General features: G+C 45.7%; 1 protein-coding gene across 1 annotated transcript in view; it reads left to right on the top strand.

Annotated features, from left to right (window-relative positions):
• KDM5B (lysine (K)-specific demethylase 5B) overlaps positions 1–24,178 on the top strand; it is a gene marked incomplete at its 5' end in the record, with an annotated part of 37,371 nt that extends 13,193 nt beyond the window's left edge. The window contains 16 exons of the mRNA XM_010020484.1: positions 2,260–2,422; positions 3,427–3,546; positions 4,444–4,638; positions 5,057–5,238; positions 5,839–5,963; positions 6,266–6,416; positions 9,864–9,978; positions 11,887–12,242; positions 13,371–13,509; positions 14,915–15,094; positions 15,929–16,087; positions 17,081–17,566; positions 20,646–20,757; positions 21,896–22,050; positions 22,579–22,905; positions 23,565–24,178. Of these exons, the coding sequence (XP_010018786.1) occupies positions 2,260–2,422; positions 3,427–3,546; positions 4,444–4,638; positions 5,057–5,238; positions 5,839–5,963; positions 6,266–6,416; positions 9,864–9,978; positions 11,887–12,242; positions 13,371–13,509; positions 14,915–15,094; positions 15,929–16,087; positions 17,081–17,566; positions 20,646–20,757; positions 21,896–22,050; positions 22,579–22,905; positions 23,565–23,702 (3,103 nt within the window). The remainder of the gene's footprint in view (positions 1–2,259; positions 2,423–3,426; positions 3,547–4,443; positions 4,639–5,056; positions 5,239–5,838; positions 5,964–6,265; positions 6,417–9,863; positions 9,979–11,886; positions 12,243–13,370; positions 13,510–14,914; positions 15,095–15,928; positions 16,088–17,080; positions 17,567–20,645; positions 20,758–21,895; positions 22,051–22,578; positions 22,906–23,564) is intronic.
• Between the last annotated feature and the right edge of the window lie 849 nt (positions 24,179–25,027).

Here is a 25,027-nt window from a genome sequence, read left to right as displayed (position 1 = left end):
TTGTTCACATAAATATTCCAGCAGAATAGGAAAACCACATCCCAGCTGTGATGCAGTAGATCATCTTTTTGGTTAGTTCTTCAATTGCTGCTCCTTGAAGTAGCTGCTGCTGTAGCACAGTCCAGGTAGTCAGTGACTTCAGTGGCTTTCTCAGTACTTGATACTATTAAATGATTGAGTGAAGCTAAATAAATGAGTGATCAGGTTTATGTTGTAAATGTGATCTTCTTTGTCATTTTTTCCCCTTTGTTTTTTCATCTGGCTAAAAACTGGGCAGGAGAGGAGGTTCTTTTCAATAGAAACTTCACTACTTCTGGGAGAGCTTCCCTCACTATTGCCAGAGTGGTGCTGTGTCCCCTGTCATTTGTCCCATATTGCATTTAGCGTTTCCAGTCAAGCCAGAAAGATGTGTGAGTGCACATATGTGCAGACATGTACATACAGTCACAGGCACATGTCACAGTTGTCCTACCCACTTTTAATGTGTGGCTTCTCCAGCAAGAAAGCCCTTGACATCATCTTTACGTTTGCAGATGTTCTTCTGTATTTCCCTTCAACTTTGAGGTGTAAGTCTGGGTGGTTTAACCTACTGGAGAGCACGGTGTAGTTGAGCTTAATACTGGTTTTGGCCAGAGCAGCCAATCCTAATGACCTACTGCTGAAGAGGCAACGCTCTAAACTCTGAAAGGGCTTCAGCAGGCAGGACTCCTTCTTGTGAAATACAAGGGATGGGTATCTGTCTTCACTGTTCCCATTTGTCTTGAAGGAGTTTGTATTCTTTTTCAGCAGATGGTCCCAAGTGAACCAGGCTCCAGCAGCAGAGCTTTCATAGGGTTAAAGTGACTTTAAATCCTGTGTTAGTTCTTGAAGTGGGAGAAGGAGGAAAAAACCAAATCTTTGCTTCTAAAGATGCCTGCAAATAAATGTCAGTTGTGGTCAGAGGAAGAATTGCCATCACTGATGCTAGTATTTCTAAAGGGAGGAATGTGTCAGGTAGCAGTGCAGAAGGAACTGCCACCCTCATCCCTTCTGCAGCTTGCTGCCTGCATAGAGCTGCCACCTTAACACGTCCATAAGGATTGTGTCCTTCTCAGTTACCTGGTTTTTTGAAGTCCAGAGACCCCCGATTGCCAGTATCCTGGGCCCAGTTTAGCATAGTTCATAGCTGCTGTCATCTGTTCCTTGGCACTGACTCTCATCAAGGAGCAGAATTCTTGACTAACCCAGTAGTGGGTGAGGACACAGGACAGGTTTTGGTTACGTCTGTGGCTGGCCTTCATGAATTCATGGAATCATTCCAGGATGATCAGGTCCAAGGCTGCACACTCATTTAACACAGAGCATAGTGATGATTCTACTTGTGCTGCTCCTCATACCACCAGCGTAACTGCCCTCCCGTTAGCTGTCCTCTTCACCATGACAGAGGTGCTGTTTGAGTACAGGATGAGCTCCTAGGTAGGAGGAATATGCTTCTGGATTCATACTTCACTCTTTTCTTCTGGAATCCTCCCAATTGCTTCATGATTTATGGGGTGGGGAGGGGAGGGGGGGAACCCACCACAAACCAACATCCTGTTGGGTCAGCTTTATTCTGCCAGCTCTTCAGGAGTCTTTGGGATAAAGTGATTTGTCTGTTTTCTTCTTTTATAGATATCTTTCTTAACACTGTTCTTTATAAGGGCTGGGAAGGTGCTTTCATCTTTGTGCTGCAGCGAGCCAGCTTCATTCTAAACTTGAAGCAGTATCTATTGGAACACATCTGTGTAGCCTTATTTTTCTCAACTGGCTTGCACTGGGTTAAGATGTTGCTGAAAGTTCTTTGTTCCTACTCTGGATGTGGATTTAATTTTTTTTTCCTTGATGTCTTTTGCATAACTTGCAAGTTTAATTTCTACTTACTTTATGTTGCTTTTGTGGCAATTATACACGAGACAGAAAGAACAGGCTTTGGTGGTTAGATCCAACAGGGAGCTTGTGTCCATGGTAAAAGTCAAACAGCTGATGTTTTGAAGTGCTGGCACACAGCCCCCACCCCACACGCCCCCCAATATTTTAAGCATGTGCTCAGAAATAGAGACAATTACATCTTAGGTCTGGAGGAGGGACCTGTGTAACATGTGAAGATTCAGGAGGGTCCATAGTCTTTGCATTCCTTCCTGGTGATAAACCCTTCTTTTGACATGGTGTATTTTAAAGCAGAAGACTGAAAATGTGACTGAAAAGATTGCTTATATTTAACTTTTTTTAATAATCTTGCAGGGGGGAGCCTAAAACGTGGTATGGAGCCCCAGGGTATGCAGCTGAACAGCTGGAGGATGTAATGAAGAAGCTTGCTCCAGAGCTATTTGAATCTCAGCCAGATCTCTTGCACCAACTTGTCACCATAATGAACCCGAATACTTTGATGGCCCACGGAGTGCCTGTATGTTGTTGGACTCCTGTGCTACTCCCCCAAACCCAACCCTCTGCCATTTACACTGAATTCTACTTCAAAGCTGATAATTGAAGCTACTTTTATTACAGAGATGGTGTGGTAGTTTCCATATGTGTGGTATCTTCCTTGTCTAGTATAATGTGCCAGTATGAACAGATGGGCAATGGAATCATTGCTTTTGGAATTGCTTGGCAAACTCTTCTCTGGAGATCCACCTTAGTGTATTTCTATTTCTGTACCTCAGCTGGAAAGTTTAGTCTTGACCTCTGAAGCAATGGCAGGAGCTCTTCCTATGTCTGGTGAATCAGACACAGATTTTTTTGGCAGATCCTGGCAAGGGGCCAGAACCCCATTCTTCCTGTATTTGTCATCCACATCCTCTTATTTTTCCTGGATAAGTTCTTAGGTGTTTAAAAACATTTTCCATCAGTTTCCATCATATTCCATATTAGATTATTCGTGGGAATTATGTCCCTTTACAACTGAATTAGCTTTTCACTGGCTGACCTTGGGACTGAAAGGGAAATCTGGAAAAAGTTGCATAGTTTGTGATGTTTACTATGCTTTGAGAGACTCCAAAACTGAAAGATGCAGGAAGGACCTGCCTGCTTTCATGCTGATCGTATAGCACCAAAAGTCGTTAGATTTACAAGGGTAGGAACTTTTGAGTAGGTTCCAAACTTCTCTTCCCCTTCAGCTGCACATTGAAAAGAGCCTTCCTGTGCTTCAGCTGTGGAACTGTGCACAGAGTAAAGTGCAGAAGGCACAGGCAGGTGGCTTAAAACTGCTTAGGGTGTGGGTACAGCTGCACGAAACCCCTTTGCTTTCTGGGCTTTTATATGACAAGTTACCAAATGCCAGTTGTAATTCGTGGGCTTATGTTTTAAAACTATCCAAAGCCATTACAGAAGTTCTGGGAGTTGGAAATCCATATTCTCTTCAGAGCCTTCAGTTCTGTTCAGGTTTCACCTAATGCTCATCTTTTCTTCTAGGTTTATCGAACCAATCAATGTGCTGGAGAGTTTGTGATCACCTTTCCAAGAGCTTATCACAGTGGCTTCAATCAGGGTTTCAATTTTGCTGAAGCTGTGAACTTCTGCACAGTTGATTGGGTATGTTCCCAAACCGGTTTTTAATGACGTGTACACTTCCAAAGTTGTTCCTAGCTGATGTGCAGCTGCAGTTCACCCCCTCCACACCTCTCCCCCCAAAAAGAATGGTCTTAGCTATTTGTAGAGGTAGCCCATCTCAAAATGTTGCTAGATTTAAAAAACATCACTTAAAAGTAGGAGACCAGTAAAACTGGAAGCAAGGTTTCTGCATTGTGACTGTGGTTTTGTGTATCTGTTAACTTGGTTTTGGTTTTCCTTTTGTCCTTCCATGGATTTCATACTGCACTCTTCACGTAACCTCGTTGTAACCTGAGCGCCATTCGCTGTCTGGCAGTCCTAAAATAAAGCTATGAGTAACCTGCCCAGCTCATAATGAATTGCTTACTCTGCCTTGGGCTAATTGGGGGCTTTATGGAGTCAGCAATTTCTTGTGCTGCAGCACATACACCACCCATATCATTTGAGAACAGAGTCCAGTGTGCCCTGCATCCAGCCCTTGATGGGGCATCCCTGGAGTGGCAAGCATAGGGCAGGTGGATATACTCTGGTGCTTCCCCAGCCCCTGTATTCTTAGCTTGGGTCTTCCTGAGAGTCCTGTAGTTTAATGATTTACTTACCTCTAATTCTGGTCTCTTCCAGATAGGTCATTCCCCCCCTGACCTGCACTAACCAGCTTGCATCCACAGTGCCCACTGTAAGAGAGCTGTAAGCAGACCCGGTTTACAAGAACTCAGGGTCTTGATTTCTCTAGTTCTACATTCCGAATTGTGAATGTTTTCCTAGAAGGATTTGTCTTAACCTTTCCTTTGGGTAGTTTTTGGTTATTAGGACAAAAATGAGTATCTTAATGTGACTTTCAGATTGAACTCTTCATTGTTCCCCTGTGTCTCCGTGCAGCTGCCGTTGGGTCGCCAGTGTGTGGAACATTACCGTCTGCTGCACCGTTACTGTGTGTTCTCTCATGATGAGATGATCTGTAAAATGGCTTCCAAAGCAGATGTTCTTGATGTGGTGGTAGCATCTACAGTTCAGAAAGACATGGCTGTCATGATTGAAGATGAGAAGAGGTTGCGTGAGAAGCTTGATAAACTGGTGAGTTTGAGTTTGTAGGAAATAACTACTGCGATGAGTGGAAGAACAGTTGGAGCAGTGGTGTGACAAGCTGTTGGGACTTGTGCTGTGCTGTCACTGGCTTAGAGCTGCGTGGTACCTTCCTGAGGAGCACTGTTGACTTCAGAGGACCACTCAACTAAAGAATCATTTATCATGCTTCTTGTTTGAACATCTGCCCTTCGGTATTGTTCAGAATGTCTCTTTTGAAGTCGTATTTGTTCTTTCAGTAATTTAGTCAGAACAGCTGATTTTTCACCAACCTGGGTTTGTGTCTATCTGGTTTTGATAGGTTATTTCTAAACTTCATTATGCCTTTGATAAGTTCAGCTTCTGATGTTTTAGCTTGGAATAATTACCTCTTCATCAGACTTGGAAGTGATGTCACACTGTTTTGCAGGGAGTGACTGACTCGGAGAGGGTGGCTTTTGAGCTGTTTCCTGATGATGAGCGACAGTGCTTGAAGTGTAAAACCACCTGCTTCATGTCTGCTGTTTATTGTCCCTGTAAACCTGGATTATTGGTATGCTTGTACCATGTCGAGGATCTCTGTTCCTGTCCCACGTACAAGTACAAACTGGGGTAAGCTTTACATAGCAAAGAACACTGCTACGAAGGTATTTATTGTGTTGTTTGATAATCTAGTGCCTGCTCTGTTTTGTCAGTGGTGCTAGTCTCAGTGTTCTGTTTCTTTCAGTCTGTTGCAAATACAGTGTCTTTTTTGTGCTTGAATACAAAGACTCTTTCTTTTCAGCATTCAGCTGCTCTTGCTCTATAATTGCTGGATAAGTTAGTTTGCTTTTTTTATTACATCAGTAAGGTCATCATTCCTTATATCCAGTCCTTGCGTGTGACATTTCTTGCTTTGTTAGCTTTGCTTCCTGTTGTCATGTTTCCTTTGCTGTTGTTTGTTACATCTTTGTCCTACATGGATGAAGCGTGTCCTAAGGCAATTTCACAATGGCTTCAACTGCAGTATTGAAATTGGTTTTGAAGCAACTGAAGTGTTGATTTTGTGTTAAGAGGAACATGATGTGGATGTAGCACTTGATAGTATCACTCTGGGTGCAGAGTAGATCACTTCTGTGTTGTGTGGACCCAACCCGTGTTGATGTCCCTCCTCTGCACCCTCCTGCTCTCCCCAGTTCTTGCTGAAGAGTTTGAATTCTGTGCTACTTGTAGGTACCGCTACACCCTGGAGGAACTGTACCCAATGATGACCGCGCTGAAGATGCGCGCGGAATCGTACAACGAGTGGGCTTCCAACGTTAACGAAGCTCTGGAGGCAAAAATTAACAACAAAAAAAGTAAGTGTCTTACCTGGTGTCTGCAACACATGATCCTAAATGTCTGGGTTTGCAGTTTCTCCGTTCTGAACCTTAGCACCTCTTTTGTGACAACCAGAGGGACTCGTACATCATTTCATGGTTCAGAAACTACACCGAGCTGCCTCTGTGTGAGAAGCTTGTAACTCACTTTGCTACAAAACGTAACTGAAGCTGAAATAGGAATATATTTCCTGTGTTGTGTTACTCTGCTTCACCGTTTAAACTCCATCACAAAGGGAGACTTCTGTTAACTTCTATTAACTGAGCATCTTTCCCGAAAGGTCTCATCAGTTTTAAGGCTTTGATAGAAGAATCAGAAATGAAGAAGTTCCCAGACAATGATCTCCTGCGACACCTCAGGCTGGTCACACAGGATGCAGACAAATGTGCCTCGGTTGCACAGCAGCTTCTCAATGGCAAAAGACAAACCAGGTAAATGTTGCTGTATGTGTGTGCTGAAAAGGGAGTCACTGAAGGTAGGTGCCACTGGGCAGTGATAGATGCCAGTGTTTTGGGAGGACTTAAAAATGCAAGTAATCTTCTTGCACGTCTTCTCAAGAGAGCCATCTGTTACAGAGAGATTCACCTTTACTGCACGTAATAAGTTAAACATCCTGAGCTTTCAGTCTCTTCTGTGTCTGTGTTTGACATTTGGGCAGTAAATTCATTCTAATATACCCTGAAAGGAAAAATTGGTGTGATATTTCCAGACAGGTAACACCCAAAAAGATCCAGTCCACTGGAAATCTGTCAGTGGTGCATATGTCATTATATACATTACACTTTCTGCCTTATGGAAAAATAGTGTCTTCACTTCCCGAGCTGCTGCTGCTGGGAATACTTTGTGAGACCTCTGAAAAATCCTTGCTCTTTGGCAGCACTTGTGTTAAATCTTTTTAGACAGGTTATTTGCTCAAGGAACTTGAAGATACAGCAGTGTTTGGTTAATACATGACTTCTGAACTAGATTTGTGCTGCCTGGTGCTGCTAGCAGTTTCCGTGTCTGGAATGAGCTGAGAGGAGTCAAAAGATCCAGAAGGATGAGGCCAGATCTCATTGCATTGGTTTGATGGTGACTGTACTGATGTAGCAGCCGTTCTCTTGGGCATCACACATTATCATCTGCTGCAGATTCTTCACCCAGACTTAAAAAGGCTGGCAGGTTTCTTGGAAAATCTTGGGTTTCTGTCTGTGGAGAACAACGTTGCTCAGGTCCAACAATCTTAAAAGTGAAGTACTTGAAAAAAGACTGTTTCTCTTTTGTCCTGTCTGGATGATTTTCACCTGCTGCTGCTGCTTTGACCAACGTGGTGGTTGTCAGAGCAGTTGCTCTTTGCTGGTGTAACTGCACTGTGTATTTTCTGCATGCTGCAGAAGAAATCCTTGTCACTCCCTGTGTTCTTGCAGAGCTTTAAGGCCAACTTTGAAGAACTTCAGTAGTAAAACCTTCAGCTGCTATTTAGACATGATTCTTGTAGCTGCACTCACCCTTCTTGCAAGCACAAGAGGATGAACGCTCTGTCATGATGTCTGCCAGATAGGTAGTTGCTAACCCAGAGATTCATTGAAGGACTTGTCCACTCTCAGTCACTTCCTTCACTGAGTGTTGAACCACCTCTTCTGGTTCTGGCATCCCCAGTCTGTGTTCTCCCATCCTTGGTGTTTGCTCAAGCCTCCTGATGATGAACTTGGAGAAGCAGCCAGGCCCTTCCCAGCTGTTCTGTGCCAGATGAGCTCTTCTGAGAGTCCTTCCTGCTCTGTAACCATCTTTGCTTGGCCTGGAAGGAGCCAGGGGCAATTTTTATCTTCATTTCCATGATCAGCTCTGTTCTTCTGTCACCGTGACAGTGTGTCAGCCTTTCTCACAGCTGTACTTGCCAGCTCCTTCAGCATTACAGACTGTGGTGAATAATCCACCCAGTGCTGGACAACACAGGATCAAGGTGGTGCTTGGACTGTGTTTCTTATTTACTCCAAAAGTAGTTTCAGCCCTTCTCTCCCCATTTCTCCTTTGATCTTTTCAGTGTATTTCTGGGAAAAGTCCAGTTGCAGATCTTCATAATGAGAGTTTTAAAAACCTGTGTTATTTGGTGGATGTTTTCTTATCCCCCTTAAACAATTGAAGGGGGGGAATGCTCATAGCCCATCTTGAAGACGTAAAGAATAATCTGCTTAAAATCTTGATACAGGAGTGTTAGATCAAATACAGTTTCATCTACGTGAAGTTCATGTGTCTGCAGGATATTGGGTAACCTTCATCTCACCAACTGCTGTGCATTGGTTATGAAGGATTGTGGATTCTGCCTGACATTTGGTTCATGCTTTTGACAAACTTTCCTTTATGGACTGAGCATTTTGTTCTGATTCTGAGTTTGGAAGAGTCGAGCAGTAGAGTTGCTTGTTGCTCATCCCTGTGGTGAGTGATACTCAAGGATCTCCTCCTGTATAATATACCCAACAGTTCCTGGGGAGAAAAGACCAAGATAGGTGAGAAATGTTCTCTTGGAGTAAATCCTGTGACTCCAGCTCACCATCTGCTCTGTGGCACCTGAGGAAAGATGGGCTGTACTTCCCCATGTGCTTTGGTTCTTGTGGTGGTGAGGGATGAGCAGTCTCAGCAGTTGCTGCTTGGAAGATTGCTCTGTGGCCAGCTCTCTGGAGTGATCCCAAGGACCGTGTAGCCCTCGTTCCCCTCTGGCACTGGAAGGGAAAAGCAGGGCAAGCACAGAGGGGGATGTTCTCACTATCCATCCCCTTCCTTCTCTAGGTCTGATGATACCTCTTCTGCTGCTTAGTCTCCAAGAGTTTAGAGACCTTGTGCTTAGAGATCTTTGTGATTAATAACCCTGGATGGACACGGGCTTTTCTGTGAATACTGCCTTTTAGGCTGATTTAATTTCTGGTTATCAAAACCATTAGTGACAGTCAGACTTGCAGTTTAGACCTGTGAATATGTAGAGGAATATTCCTTTTCAAAACTTGTGCTTTTTCCTGGAAGATACTGCAGAACATCCACAAAACACAGTAAAACATTGTAGATCACAAAACAGCCTGTGTTGTACCTGAGGCTTTGAATTCATTTTATTCTGCTCACTGTGGAACTATGGGGTTTGGAACTCCCAGTGTGATCTCCTTTAAAAACACCTATTTTTACCATTAAAATGGTAAATTAAAGTTTCATCGTGTTCACATTGCACTCGTGCTGGCACATCCTGCTGGGATGTTGGTTTCCTCTTTTGTTTAAGTGACATATTGTGGATTAAATTGGAGCCAGCATTGTAAGAGATTTCTTTCCTTTTCTGTTCAGGGTTCTCGGGCCCAGTTAATACTGGCTTGAGTTCAGAGAGGTTTTTAATATGAGCCAAGTTGTTAACACTTCTAAGCCACTCATTTGGTACAGAGCTTTTAGATAAAAATGAAAACGATCATTCCAGCGTAAAGAGGATTTTTCAGAAGTGCCTACATGACCTGTGAAGATAAAACTCATTCAAAATTGGGATTTGGTCTCCTTTGGAATGGGCATGGGGAGAGCTCGCTACAATAGCTCTTGCAACATAACCGAATAGTTTATCCACAGTTGCTTTGTGCTCTGGAAAAAGGCTTAATTTTCTTCCATAATAACCAGTGCTCTTCCAAGAATGAAGAGTTATTCCAGAATACTATTTAATATGGAAGAGTATTTTCAACAATAGCTCATTCTGCTATAGCTAACTGAAGTTTCCCCATGTCTGGAAGCCCTAGGCTGCTGGATGCTTTGGAATATACTGTTATTTGTGAGTAAAGCTCATCTTACACAAAATCATAAGCAGATGTTTGAGAAGTTGAGAGTTTATTTTCTTCTTTAGTGGCACCCAACAGAGTTGAATTGTGTGATTGCAGGTACCGCTCCGGAGGAGGAAAGTGTCAAAATCAGCTGACTGTGAATGAGCTGAGGTTGTTTGTGAGGCAGCTGTATGCTCTACCCTGTGTCCTCAGTCAGACACCCTTACTGAAGGTAACCTGGATGATTCTAGGGGAAGGAACATGAGCATTTGTCATAGTGATGTATTTGCACTGCGTTAATCTCCTGTCTTACTCTCTGCTCCAAGAATAACGTCAATTGAGCTGGCAGATCTGGGTAACTCGTGCACAGGAGTTGCTTAAGAATGGAGCTCTCTGTCCTGCTGGTGTCCATGGTCACTAGATTTTTATACCACAGAAGGCAATCGAAATGTTAATGCTGTACAAAATAAGGCGAAGAAGCAGCAGGGTGACTTGTGTCACTCCATACTAAAAGCGTGGGCTCAGTTAACCAGTCTCCTCTTAAGAGTGAAGCCAGGTTTGTTTGAGAAGATTCAAAACTCCAAAATGCTCTGAGTGACAGTTCTCCCGTTCATATCACTTTGTTAATCAAGAATCAGCTTTCTCATAGTCTTCTAAATAGATACCTCCTCGTGCTATCAACCCATGTTCCAGGAAAAGCACAGATAGCCCTGAGACAAAGCTGCCAGCCAGGCTACCCAAAAACTTGTTCCAGCAGAGTACCTGCTCCTCAGGGTGAGTCAGGCCACTTTGTCTCCCGCAACCAGCAGCTCATGCTGGTTGTTTGCTCACCAGCTGATCAGCCCTCAGCCAAATTGCAAGGAATTCGAGATTTGGTTGCAGAATTTGCCAAAATGTTGCATATCACACTGAGGGGTAATCAAAAAGGACAATAATGATGTGCAGCTCTAATTCCTCTGTTAAAGGAGAAGGGCTTTGCCTGTTTGTGACTCTGAGGACCAGGAGATGCCGCGTCCAGCTCCAGAACTGGCTCTCAAGTGTTTGCACAATGCTGAGAGACCAGTGTCATGTAACTTTTGAATCAGAATAGGCCAGCTCAGCTTTATGATTGTTGCTTTGAAGCTTTATTGGGTCTGGAATGTGTGAATCAGATTTTATGTAATCCTATTTACAGTTATTTGTTTATAGAATTGTAACTCTGAAGTTATCTTGCTATTTAAAAAGCAGAAGTTCAGAAATGCCAGACATGCAAACAGTTCTTCTCCATCTGGCATTCTTGAACAAGGAAATATCAAAACACATATGGGCAGGGGATTCTTTTTATACCATTCTCAACAATCCTGAGTTATACGTAGTCATGCACATTCGGGTGTTAATATAAATGACAGTTACTGGAGATCAGTTCACACTTTAATATATCTCTAAATAGGTTTTATTTCCATTATGGGTGAGATTGCCTGTTCTGGCAAGCAACCTTCTTGGCAGTATACCAAGACAGCAGCTATGAAGGAAGAACTCGCTGCTGGAATAGCATTCCAGCCAGTACGAGGAGCGTTGGACAGGATGGCTAGATACAGGATGACTCCAGCCTTTGCAGGGAGATTACTCTGACTAGCTATCCATGATGCTGGGTGAAGTGCAAGCAGCCACAGGGGTTCCTCTTAGGGCTAAGTGGCTGTTAAACATAGGGAGAGAGAGAAGGTGTTGCACTGCATGGAACAGTGAAATGCCTGTGGCTCGCTGGGACCGTGGTGCAGCTCAGAAACCTTCACAGTGCAGCAGAAATGAACCCCAGAAGCTCCGTGTGCTCCCCAGCATTTTTCAAAGCCTTCTTAATCTTAACCTTGCTGTTCTTCAGCCTCCTTAATCATTCCAGAACAAAGCCAGAAAAGGCACTAATGGAACATTTAGAATTTCCCTTTAGATCCTTTTTATTCTTCTGAGACCTCTTTGGCACCTGTCTCTTGGTTCAGAAGGGGGTTAGAGTGGAATTCCCTTGTCCTGTGATCCTCAGGCTTGTAGACACGTTATGTATGAGGAGATGCTGATGTTGAAGACACACTCTTCAAGTGTCCCAGATGTCACGATAACTTGGCAGCGGGGTTTTTTGGTGATGTATTGTTGCATTTATGTATTTCAGGATCTCCTGGATCGTGTGGAAGCCTTTCAACAGCAAAGCCAAAAACTGCTCTCGGAAGAAATGCCTAGTGCTGCAGACCTGCAGGAGCTGTTGGATGTCAGCTTTGACTTCGATGTGGATCTACCCCAGCTGGCTGAGCTGCGGATCCGCCTGGAGCAGGCGCGCTGGCTGGAGGACGTGCAGCTCACTTCCTCAGACCACAGCTCTCTCACCCTAGATGATATGAGACGTCTTATAGACTCGGGTGTTGGCCTTGCTCCCTACCCAGCAGTTGAGAAAGCGATGGCAAAGCTGCAGGAGCTACTCACTGTGTCTGAACACTGGGATGACAAAGCCAGAAACCTGATAAAGGCCAGGTAGAAGCTAAATCTTTGTGTTGTTTCGTAGTTCCAGGAGCTGTTTGAAGTGGAAATAGTTGGCTTTGCTTCTGCAGGGAATCTCTTTCATTCACCCAGTTCACAACATGGAGGCAAATCCTAGGCCATCCAGAAGGGGGAAGGGATGGAGAAGGGAGATGAGTTGACTGAGCAGTTTTAAACATGGGTGTTTGTTCCTGGTGCTCCACAATCATTGTGCAAATTCTCTGTTTGGCACTAGGAAGGGTTTTAAGACACCTCTTTGTTCCTTTCCACCTCTTCCCTCCCCCAGTGTTAGACTGGAGGATGCACGTCCAGATGGAGCTTGGATATATGCCACCAACTGCTAAAGCTGTATTAGATGGACTGTTTCTAACATTGAGGAGATTTTTCCAGATTAGCTGGTGCAGGGGAGAAGGAAATCAGCCAAATACAACCTTACTAAGAAAAATGGTTCTGCTCATTGCTTTGACCTCCTGATTTATAAAGCAAAATGGGGGAGAGCACAGTCTACATAGAGCTTAGAAAGATGACACAAACTTGTGTGGTTTCTTCTCTGAAGATTCCTCACTTTTAATTCTTATTCTTGAGAATTCCCCCCAGCCTCATAATTCTGAACGCATCAGAGTGTTTCTTACTCATGGGTAATGCTACTGTTTGAAAAGATAATTTCATAGGGCACAGAACTGGAATAAGGTTGGGATTAACCTCCAGATAGGAGGTGCGGTTGTGCTTGTGCCTTTCTAAAATACCAGAATCCAGTTGTGAAGTACAGAAAAGCCACCTTCAGGGGGGTTTTACCCTTCTGAAGTAGGATCTCTTGGCTGGTCCTGGGTTCAGGGTTCAGTGTGCATTTGAGGATCCAAGGTTCTATCAGTCCAAAGTTAATAAACGTTAAATCCCTCTTAAGCCCACATGTGTGAGTAGTTCTGGTAGGAGTCTATGGCAGACAAAGGTACATTTCCAGAAGCAGACCTCCATTACTAATGCTCTGGTGGCACAGTCTGCACCTCTGGGGCTGACATAACATCGTTACCTGCTATAACCCTTGGGCTTTAATAAGGCAGATGAGCAGAACCACCCCACTCGTGTTGCAGTGTTTGACACTGAGGTGTGTTGCTTACGTAGACCCCGGCAGTCGCTGAGCAGCCTGGTAGCAGCAGTGAAGGAGATAGAGGAGATCCCGGCCTATCTCCCCAGCGGTGTCGCGCTGAAAGACGCGGTGCAGAAGGCCAAAGACTGGCTGCAGGAAGTGGAGGCTCTGCAGGTATGTGAACTGCATGACCCCTGCTCTGCACCATCGTGTGCGTTTTGGTGCTTCAGGATCACGCTGAAATAAGAATGCCTCATCTGTAACGTCTGTTGCCTTAGACATGGTGTGCTTACTCTGAGTGCTGTTGGGTTTGCTTCTGTTTCGGCACCTGGTTTATATTCCTTCACCTTTGCAATTAACTGGGTGCAGTGAAATCTATAAAGGAGCTATTAAGAAACATCTAAAGCTAAAAAGATGTTCTATTATGGATCTTCACCTAAAGGTAAGTTTTGCTTCGTTGCATTTTAGCAGTTACCTGGTACTCAGGTTTCTGTGTGCCATCAATCCTATGACTCTGCGTCTTGCTGCACGCCTGTAACACACACTATGGAGTGGGTGACCCAGTCAAAGTTCTGTTTGCTGACTCCTGAATAAACACAGCCCCTAACATATTTCAAGGTCACCTATAATATTTTCTTCACATCCTTCATTTGCCTGACTAAATAAGGAACTTTTGACCTGATGACACAAGAATATCAGTAATTACTGGTGGTGGAATCACCTCTTCTGAGGCCCCATAGAACCACAGAATTCATTTGCCGTTTCCACATTGGTGTCATTAGTGGTATTATCAGTATCATTAGTGGTATTATCAGTATCATTAGTGGTATTATCAGTATCATTATCAGACTCCCTGAGACTGAGAGGTATTCCCTCATCTATTAGCCATTAAGCATGGCCAGACTCAAGGCTGTCTCTTCTTCTGTTCCCTTACGGTCAGCCTTTGATTTCATAGCTTAAAATACACGTAACTTCATAGCAGCTCTGTCTGAATCTTGAGGTGGAAGCTGGTACCACTACTCTGAGATTTGCTGCTGGAGATGTTGGGGGTGTTCTGGATAAATAGTTCTCAGGTCCCACATCCTATTGTAGAAGTTGCCTCTCTGTGCTGCTTTACAGCTGGACTCCATGTAGCTGGGATGCCTGAGGCATGGGCTGTGCAGTGGGGGAACAGTCACTTTCAGCCAGCTCGCTGGGTACTTGAGAGGGTGTGTTCTGTTGGCAGGGCAGGGACTGGGCTGGACTCGCCTTCGGGGTCTGCTTCAAAATGATCTGGATTTTCTGCTGTGAATGCAGATTGTCAGTTTGGAGCCTGCTTGTGTTGTCGTTGGTCTCTGTTTATTTAAACTGTCATTTGGTGAGGGTATTCTCCCTCTCCAAGCGTTTTAGTAGTTGTGCCTGTGTAATTAATGACTAGAACATGAGGTGCACAAGTGTTGGAACAGCTCTGGAAGTGACTGAAGTGGCTTAGCAGTAGATTTGGTCTCACAAGCTCTACCTTCAGTTAATCTAAATGACTCGCTGTGATTTGTGGAACGTCTCCGATACATCCAGTGTTTCTTACTTCATAATCTGGCAGGTTGGAGGACGTGTGCCTGTGCTGGACACACTAGCAGAACTTGTCACCAGAGGTCGGTCCATTCCGGTGCATCTGGACTACCTGCCAAGGCTGGAGTCCTTGGTGTCAGAAGTTCAAGCGTGGAAGGAGTGTGCAGCTAACACCTTTCTGTGCGAGAACTCCCCTTACTCTCTTTTGGAGGTAAGAGATGCCAGCTCTGGAGAAGACCACCGTTCCCAGCACAGCTGCAGCACAGCAGTCAGGGTTACAGTATTAACTCATGAAGTAGCACTAAGAATTAAGTACATTTGCAGAACAGTTTTAGGATTACAATACTGAACATAATTTTTATTAGATTGACTTATGCTTTTAATGATAATGTTAAACTTGTAAAATGCTGAAGATTTAACTATACTTCCTCTAGTCTGTCTAATCCATTGGCTAAAGAGCATGCTGTGCCATAGTCTGACATTTCCAATATGAACATGGGAATATTAACATGCTCGTGGCACTGAATTTACTTCCGTGCAGCCCCTGCAGCACAGGTTCATACCCACTTTGTCCACCTTGGGTTTGGCTGTGATAAGGGTGAGGCTGTAGCTGCTTTTGCTACCCCTCTGAAGCTCTTGTTGTTGTGTGTTCTTGAGCAGTCCACCCTCACCTATGCTGAGCCCCTCTTAGGACCCCCAGCCCTCCTTTCTGTTGATACAGATGGGAATGCAGGGCAGCCCCTGGAATCCTCCACTGTTTTTCAGGGCTTGCAGCTCGAGTGGCACGGAGGCTATTCATGTGTCAGCTGTCTGTACGTGCCAGCAATCTAAATGAAACATGGTGGTGTTTGGGGTCTGCCCATTTCATTAAACTGTGTTAAACTTCCAGCTTTCCCCATTTTCCAGATAATCTTATCCTAATCCCCTGAGTCTTTGATGGGAAAAACTGCAGGAATCCCTGTTGTGCACAGTCATTGGTGGCTGTGCTAGGGCAGGACGAGCGCATTACAAACGTTGCAGGCAGCACTGCTTTTCTGCCCATCAGGTGTTGTGTCCCCGCTGTGACATTGGAATGCTGAATCTGAAGAGAAAGCAGAAGAAGTTGAAGGAGACAGTGCCAAGTGGAAAGAAGAAAAGCACTAAACTGGAGACTCTGAGTGACTTGGAAAGAGCACTCTCCGAGAGCAAAGACACTGCATCTGCGGTACGTGGCTCAGGGCTTTCTTGAACGGGAGTTTCTTCTGAGTTCTCTGAATCCTTGTTGAGATCTATTCTCCCCCACCATAGCAAAACCTTATTAAAGATAGGAGAGGGCTTTCCCAAGTTTGACCCTTTCACAATAACCCAGCACCACTTATAATTAGAACACCATAATTAAAGAAAACCTCATGCATGATGAAGTCAGGAAAACATTAGTTCTGGATGTAGGTGAAGTGCTTTGTCCCAAAAGACCTATTTCAGAGCTTCCACCATGGTCGGATTAAACAATGTCCCATGATTAATGAGGAGCAGTAGTCTGACTTGGTAGGGTTTGAATATAATTGTCCCTGTAGGTGTGGGACATTCAAATCTTAACCTTTGGCAACTAGATTTTCAGATGCCTGAAAGAAGGATCATGAGCAGGAAGGGCAGCACACCTCAATTTCACTTGGTGTTTCCAAACTCCCAAGTGAGCACATAGGTTAGGGTAAGGCCCTGTGCACTTGACAGTGTGTGCAAAGGGGGGTACCAGAGGTGTATTTGTATTTCTGAAAACTGCCCAGGTATGTTTCACAGTTACACAGAGTTGGAGCTGTACACTTGAGACATGGTCATCCCCAAGCACCTGCAAGCCAAATCTGCGCTTGTTTCAGAATTTAGGCTGCTTTAGTGAGGGTGAGGTGGTTTAGTCCCAAACGTGAAGGGTTTGGACCACAGAGGAAGGGAGTTAAGGAGGCTGGTTTTTGCAAAGGAATAAGCTTTGTATCTCTGGGCCTGATGAGAAAATGGAAGGGAACTGAAGTCACGTTGTTGCACGTCCTCGTAAGTGCTTCACTTCAAACATTCAAAGCTATGAAGGCGTATGGGGGTGAGGAGCTTCTTAGCAAATACACTGCTCGCTGGTGTGTCTGAGAAGCGTGGCTGTGCAGGGTCACCCTGTTCCTAAAGAGCGATGTTCCTTTTGAGATGACGTCCCTCCCTCTGAACTCCCTTTCAGATGGCCACGCTTGGGGAAGCCCGCTTGAAGGAGATGGAAGCGTTGCGTTCTCTGCGAGCAGCGAACGAAGTGAAGGTGCTGTCCAGTGAAGAGGACACGGAACTGAAAGTGTGTCTGTGCCAGAAGGAGCCAGCTGCTCCCATGATCCAGTGTGAACTCTGCCGAGGGTTCTTCCACACCGGCTGCGTTTCGGTGCCCACCGTTTTGCAGGGACCTCGCGTGTGGCTCTGTCCACACTGTCATCGATCAGAAAAGCCACCTTTAGAAAAGATCTTGCCGTTGCTGGCCTCCCTGCAGCGCATCCGTGTGAGGCTTCCCGAGGGGGATGCCCTGCGGTATATGATCGAGAGAACTGTGAACTGGCAGCACAGAGCACAACAAATGTTGTATTCAGGGAATCTAAAACTTATACAAGACAAAGTTGGCTCAGGATTATTGTACACCAGATGGCAAACCACCTCAGGCCAGTTGCCAGAGACAAACAAGGTGAGGCTGAAGCTGCTGGTGGGTTTCCTGGCGGTGGGTGATGCGTGGTCAGCAGGAGCAGTGTGTAACAGCTCACTGGGGTTTGGTTCATTGCATTCGCATGCAGACTGTTCGTGTGTTGCTTTACAGATTAAGGAGTTCTGGTTCTGCCTTGACATTTAGCCAGGATGTGTGTGTCCTCCAGCAACAGCTTCATGCTTTCCTGCTGTTGGAGTCCTGGGAACAATTACTCCAAACAAGCCCATTTTCCCTTCTCCTCCTCCCAGCTCCTGTGCTCTAATGCGATGCTGTTAATGACAAGAGTTGCTGTAGCTATTGTTTCTAGAGTACTTAGTATTCAATTAGTCTTTATATTCTTTTCTTACAACTATTTCAGTATAGTTCTAAGTGTTGAGCAATAGTAAGAGAGGCCCAAACTGCCCATGGTGTTACCAGCATGGCTCTCAGATGAGCTTGTTTGCAACAGGGAGCCTTCGTTCATTACTGCTCCTCCTTCTCCTTATCACTTATGCCAGAACTCCTGAGCTGAATGTAGAATCATAGAATAGTTTGGGTTGGAAAGGACCTTAAGATCATCTAGTTCTAAACCCCAGGGACAGGGACACCACGCACTAGACCATGTCGCCCAAGACTCTGTCCAACCTTGCCTTGAACACTGCCAGGGATGGGGCAGCCACAGCTTCTCTGGGCACCCTGTGCCAGTGTCTCAGCACTCGCACAGGGAAGAGCTTCTTCCTTAGTTCTAACCTGAACTTCCCCTGTTTCAGTTTGAACCCATCACCTCCTGTCCTATCACTCCAGTCCCTGATGAAGGTCCCTCTCCAACATCCTTGTAGGCCCCTTCAGACACTGGAAGCTGCTCTGAGGTCTCCAGCAGCTTCTCTTCTCCAGGCTGAACAGCCCCAATGTTCTCAGCCTGTCTCCATATGGGAGGTGCTCCAGCCCCTGCTCATCCTTGTGGCCTCCTCTGGTCTTGCTCCAACATCTCCAATAGCTCCATAGAATGGTTTGGGTTGGAAAGGCACACTGAAGCTGGCTCATGTCAAGCTTCTCATCCCCCCAAGTCATTCTCAGGCTGCTCTGAATCTCTTCTCTGCCCCACCTGTAGCTGTGTCTGGGATTGCCACAACCCAGGTGTAGGACCTTGCACTTGGCTTGGCTAAATTTCATGAGGTGGCATTGGCCACCTCTCCAGTGTGTCCAGGTCCCTCTGGATCCCATCCCTTCCCTCCAGTGTATCAACCAAACCACACAGCTTGGTGTCACCACAAACCTGCTGAGGGCGCATCAATCCCACTGCCCATGTCACTGACAAAGATGTTGAACAAGATCAGTCCCAACATTGACCCCTGAGGGACACCACTCATTACCCATCTCCAGCTGGACATGGAGCCATTGGCCACAACTCTTTGTGTGTGGCCATCCAGCCAGTTCTTTATCCAAGTGATCCATCCATCAAATCCATGTCTCTCCAGTTGAGACAAGGATGTTGCGTGGGACAGTATCAAATGCTTTGCACAAGTCCAGGTAGATGACTCCAACTGCTCTGCCCCTGCTGATGTGTATTCTGCTGATACCTGGGCTAAACTCAGCAGTTCCAGGTGTGGACATGAGGGAGTTTCAGCCTTCCTGCAGTAAAGCTCTTTCAAAGTGCAGGAGAAGTGGGAAGTTGGTTGAAGCATTTCTAGTTTTCCTGACATAATAAATGCAGATAAAATCTGAAATAGAGCAGCACAAAGAACATAAACCACCCCAAAATGAAACGCACTCGCTTGCTTTGAACACCTTTGTTTTGCTAGTCCAAGCCTGTCACAGCCAGTCTGTGTGTTTGTGTTTTCACACTTGGTTTGTTAAACCATAAACCACATGTGCTTGAGAGGTTTTGTAGCTGCTTCTTGAGTAACTTGGCTCCACCAAGGCACTGCTTTGACCCAATTTCTCAAGTAGGCAAGCCTGGTTTTAGAAATTAAAACCATGTGTAGACATCTGAAGAGAATTACTCTGATCACTTGTTTGAAACTATCTTTTTACTAGACCAACTAGTATAGCTGCAAAACCCTGGTTAGGATTTTGGGCATGCAAGTTGATGTTTGGGCTAGAAATGGGCACAGTAAGCTTGGTTTTCTTGTCATAGTCTGTGTAGCTCAGCGTGGTACCATCAGGTTCCTCTGACCTGAAAGCAGCCCAACCATTTTCATGTGGGCTGGAGCTCAAGTCAGTGAACCTCCTTATTCGAGGTTTGGGTCCTAATTCAGAGCTAGTTTGGGTCCTCCTCCCTGGAGCCAGCAGTACTGAGGGCAGGTCAGAGGTGGCCTCAAGCCGTCAGCACAGGTGCTGAGCTAAAGCTTTGGTGCCAATGGATTCGAGGTGAGGTTTTGGTGAGTGCAGTGTCTCAACATTGCTGTCCTGTCCTGGTGTCTGGACTAATGAACGCTACTTCCCCCAGGGAAGCTTCTAGCAGTAACCACGGGAGTTGGGCTGCTTTGGCACTGGCCAAAGTGAAGAACGTGGAACATTTAGATGGGTTTGAAAAAGTCACTTGCAAAAACAGCTGCGGGGATTGGTGAGAGCCAGAGTCTGAGCCTGCGTTAGTGAGGCTGGAAGGCATTTGGTGGATGCCTTTCTGATACTCCCAAGGCCAAACCTGACCCTTGCTGGCTTATGTAAGCGAGGGCACGGTTTGCCTTTGGCATGTCTTCTGCGTGTGCTGAGGTAAAGATGCTTCAGAGGAGTTTGGTGGAGCCCTCCACAGCTCCTCATTATCCCTGTGGTGACGCTGTGGTATTGTCTCTGCTCCACAGGCTGGTTGTGCTCTCGTAGAGCCTGTGGCTGCTGCATGCACAGGGCCAGGTTCTGACCTCTGCAGAAACCATAATTCACAGCTAAGAATTCTGGCAAGAAAGTTGCCTTTGCCTGTTTCCACGTGTAGGATGAAGGGTTTGGGTGTATTAGATAGAAGAGTTTCCAGGAATACAAGATGGAAGCAATTGTAAGAAACAAGGATTGAGTCTGTTGCAGCTATTTGACACGTTCAGAACTACACAGGTAGTGAAACTGTGTGGTTTGTTTTGTTTTCTAGGTTTCCCAAACAATTGGAGCAATGTCATTCTCCATGCCCCATGACTGGGATAACAGAACCATCTACTTACATTCTCCATTTTCGACAGGACAGCACTGCATCCCACTTCATGGTTTGTAACCTCACTTTGATTTTGCTTCTTCCCCCTTTCCCCCTTTTTTTTGTCCTCCCCGTGCTTGGTGGAGGAGAGAGGGTGACCTGGGCAACTGGAGATGGCCACAGGAGGGGGAGGCAGAGGGGAGAGATCCTGAAATTGTAGGAGATGGATGAGAACAGCGTAGGGAAGTAGTGCTGGAGACCATGGGGTGCTTAATCCATAGGACACGAGTCCACATATATTTTGCTGCAGCACAACTGTCACGGAGTCAGAGACTTGAGCTTTCTTGGCTGGTGCTGTGCTCCAGGTCACCCGGCTGCAGGTTCTGCATGCTTCCCTGCTCACACTTGGTGTTTATGGGACTACCAGAGACATGCTATAAATTGCATCATTTTACAACTGTGAAAGAAGTTATTTGTCATTTCTTTCCTTCTAATGCATAATGCTGTGGGGACAAAGGTCTGGTCTTCACATTTTCAAGACTCAGTGCAGCTTAGTCCATACTAATATTACACAAGACACTTCAGTTCAACGTTTGAGTTAAAAAATCAAGCACCAGGTTATTTTTCAGGCCATAGTTGTGGTGAATACTGTATTAAAAAGCTGTTCTTCACTCAGTAGCTTTGGCCTCCCCTGGCTGGGACTCTTCCAAAAGCCCAGTGTGAGTTCTGAAGGTCGTGGCAGCGGTGGGTGGTGACTGTGCAGCAGGACTCGGTTTCCAGGCTCATCCTCTCAGCTTCCCTTCCTCTCCTCTCCTGGCTTCACTTACGGATTTCACTCAGTTTGGTCATCTTACTACTTGTTATGTAGTGAGGGGATCATCACGCTGCTCGTAGCTTCAGAAGCAGCAGAAACTGCCAAGAGTGATGGCAGTTGCTTATCCAGCCAGAAATGCAAACGTGGGAGGGTGCTGAGCCTCAGTGCAGTCACTTCTGAGTGAGCCTTCATCTTTGTTTTCAACCTGCTGTTAAAACTGAGCAGTGAAGAGGGAACAGAGAAGAGTTCAATACAGTTGCAGATTTAAGAGTCTTTCACAGTTGCTGTGGTTTTCTTCCTAATGTGCTACCAGAGAAGGATTTTCATTCTCTGTGCAGTTCTCGTCAGTGCTGACACTGAGGAATTCCTTTTCTCCTCTCCCTGTCTTTCATCGCAGTCATTAGCACAGAGCTGGATGAGCTCATGATGGAAGCCCAGCTGCTACAGGTTTCCCTGCCTGAAATACAGGAGCTGTACCAGATCCTCTTCACGAAGCAAAGCCCTGCTTTGCAAACAGAGCAGAGGTCACCCGCTGGAGCACCCAGTGAAAAGGCAAGTGTCTGACCAGAGCACTGAGCTTGGGTCAAGGTGGAGCAGAGGCTCTGCCTGAGCCCAAAAGCTTTACGAAGAGGTCTGTGTGTGTGGCTGTGCTTCCAGGAAAATACCTTTCCCTTGCTCTGAAGGGGTCAAGAAGTTGGTAACGGATTTGTGGCAAACTACTGAATTATAATTTGTGGCCTCATGCACTTCTGTAGTTTAAATCTGGATTTTAGGGTCACTCTCTGTATTTTAAATCTCTCTCTTCCTAATTTGACTCTTGGCCTGTGTTGAGGCTTTCCAAGAGTGCTGCCTCTGGAGCAGTGGACTCGGAGGCAGGACTTCAGGATCTTTGTTTCTATACATTCTGTCCCTGAGATGTGTGACCCCATCCCTTGCTCCCCTCCCATTCCCCTTCTGCTGAAACAGCAGCACTCTGTCAAACGCTGTAGTTAAGCCTATTGCTAAAAGCAGGATGTGGAATAACAGGATAACGAGCGTTAGTTGCATCTTTACAAACTTCCCCAAATATCTTCCCAATAGAATGAGTGTTGCCGAGGGAAAAAGGATGGAATTAGTTACATGGAGAGGAAACTAAAGCGTCGTTTTGAGAGAGAGAGCTTCTGTGATGGGAAGAGAGCAAGAGTAAAAAAAGTGAGAACACCCAAAAAGAAGAAACTGAAACTGAATCACTCAAAGGATCTGTGCACTAACAAACTGGAGCGGGAGCGGGAGCGTCTCCTGGAGATGCAGCGTTCTGCTGAGAGCCACTTGCTTCCCTCGGACACCTCCTTCTCTGAGCAGGAGGACTCTGAGGATGAGGATGCCATCTGCCCTGCCGTGAATTGCCTCCAGCCTGAGGGAGATGAGGTCAGTAGAGTAGATCTGCTGTGGGGCTCTGAGTGCTGGGATTTAGGGCCTTCAGCTGCCCTGGAACTGTTTGACTGCACAAACACGAGTTACAGAGCGAGCACAAAGCGCTCAGTAACCCAGAGGCAGCTCCTGCTGCTGCTGGAACACATCCAGTAATGATCCCACCTTCTCTCCAAGAGTGGCTGCAATGGTGGGGGGGAGGCAGATGGACACCAAAACATCTGCATGGAATTGGAAGGAGGAAGTGAGGCTGTGGAGACACCACATTCATCTCTGCTCGTGGAATAGGGCTGCAGATCAGCTTTGTGGATGGGGCAGTGCCTTGGAGCTCTGCACAGTCCATCCCTACTGGGAAGGGGAGAAGAGGGACACCCCCAGATGCCTGGGAGGGCTGTGGTGGCGTTGCCATCCATAATCTTGCAAAAGGTGAGAAAGCAACAGGAAGGATAAGGGAAGTGTGTCCTTCTCTTAGCTTCAGAGGAGCTGGACTGCAAGAATCCCGGTGACAGTGAACACAGTTGACTATCCAGCAGCAGCCAGTTGTACAATGGGACATTTCTACTCACTTGAGTAGATGAGGAGCCCAGGAACAACTGACAAAACACTGTGTGTGTGCTTGGTGCTGCTCTGAACACTGCTGTGTCTGTTCCTCTCAGGTGGATTGGGTCCAGTGCGATGGCAGCTGCAACCAGTGGTTCCACCAGGTCTGTGTGGGCATCTCTCCCGAAATGGCCGAGAAGGAGGACTACATCTGCATCAGCTGCACTGGGAAGGACTCTCCATATCGGAAGTAAAACTCCCCATAAACCATTCAGGACTCGAGTAAAGAAGGTTTTTCAGAGTTTTCCAATAAAGCCACAGGGGCTGGTTTAAAAACCAGATTGCAAATGGTGCTACTTCTATCCTTATGGGATCATTTTCCAGAACTCAAACTAATTTTTGACACTTTTGTATTTTCCCTTGAGCTGTTTGTGGTTGTTGAGGTTCGAGATGCTGACTGTTTAGCAGGGGTTTCCACCGATTTGGAAGGCATTTGAAACATGCACCTTTTCTTGTACAGCATTAAATTACCTCTCTGGGATTTACCGGCGTATTTAATTCAGCTTGGTTTAGGTGCAAAAACAACCTGCACCATGAATTTTCCAATAAATCCTCTTGTGAGGAAATCCCTGTTTACTCTGTTAACTCTTTGGAGACTTTAGTTTTTTTTCCACTTTGTTTTTTGTAGATTAGGTTTATTTATCTGAGCAATAACTTCTATGTCTGGTTTCAGTGACTGGAATGATTCTGAACAGCGTGTTGCTTCTAGCATTGGTTGATGTACAGAAAGCAAATGTTAGATCCTAGTGTCACTGATGGCCTGGTGATGTAGAAGATGGGACAGGAACAAAAAAACAAAGGTCTGTAAAGTAATTGCCACAGCTGTATTTTGGCTTTCTCCTTTTTTGGGTAGCTTGTATCAAATGTTGCAGTTTATATTGTGGAATAAACCCCTGGTTATGTTATAAAATTAAATGTTGGTGTTTTTAGAGAGCTTGAAATGCAGTTTCATTTCCCTCTGGATCGCACTGATGGGTTCTCTTACGCTGGAGAAATCCATCTCTGAGAAAAGAAACAAAGCAGTGATACTGTCTTACCTTACTCATATATTCAGGTTGGGAAGGAGAAGACAGATCAAAGCGTTACTCACACCAAAAAGAAGAAAAACCTTTTCCAAGTCTTTTACAAAAGCTTTTTCAAAACTGAAATGAGTTGCAGGTTTGGTGAATAAATGATTGAATGAAGGATACACCTTTCGGGAGCACTTGCTAATGTGAGATGTGGCTGTTGCTCCTTTGGAAGAGGCCTTAGTGGCAGTGCGGTGGCTCCTGGCTTGCCAGAGGTGGAACTTCTGGAGCTCTGGGAGATCTGTGTACCAGGGAACACGTTCTCCTTACACCATCCTGTCCTCTCCAGAAAGGTGGTATCGGTGCTCCGGCCGTTGTGCATCAGGAAGGTTGGAAGTGGTCACTGCTCTGATCCACAGCAGCAGCTGGGGATCCGTGTGGATCCGCAGCCTGGCCTGGATCTCTGCAGAAGGCTGCTCCTGGAGGTGTAAAAGAGGTTTTAGGCAGCTGTG

The sequence above is a fragment of the Nestor notabilis genome, unplaced genomic scaffold, assembly GCF_000696875.1.
Source record: "Nestor notabilis isolate BGI_N333 unplaced genomic scaffold, ASM69687v1 scaffold13168, whole genome shotgun sequence".
NCBI classification, from domain to species: Eukaryota; Metazoa; Chordata; class Aves; order Psittaciformes; family Psittacidae; genus Nestor; species Nestor notabilis.
This window is presented reverse-complemented; position numbering and strand designations above follow the sequence as displayed.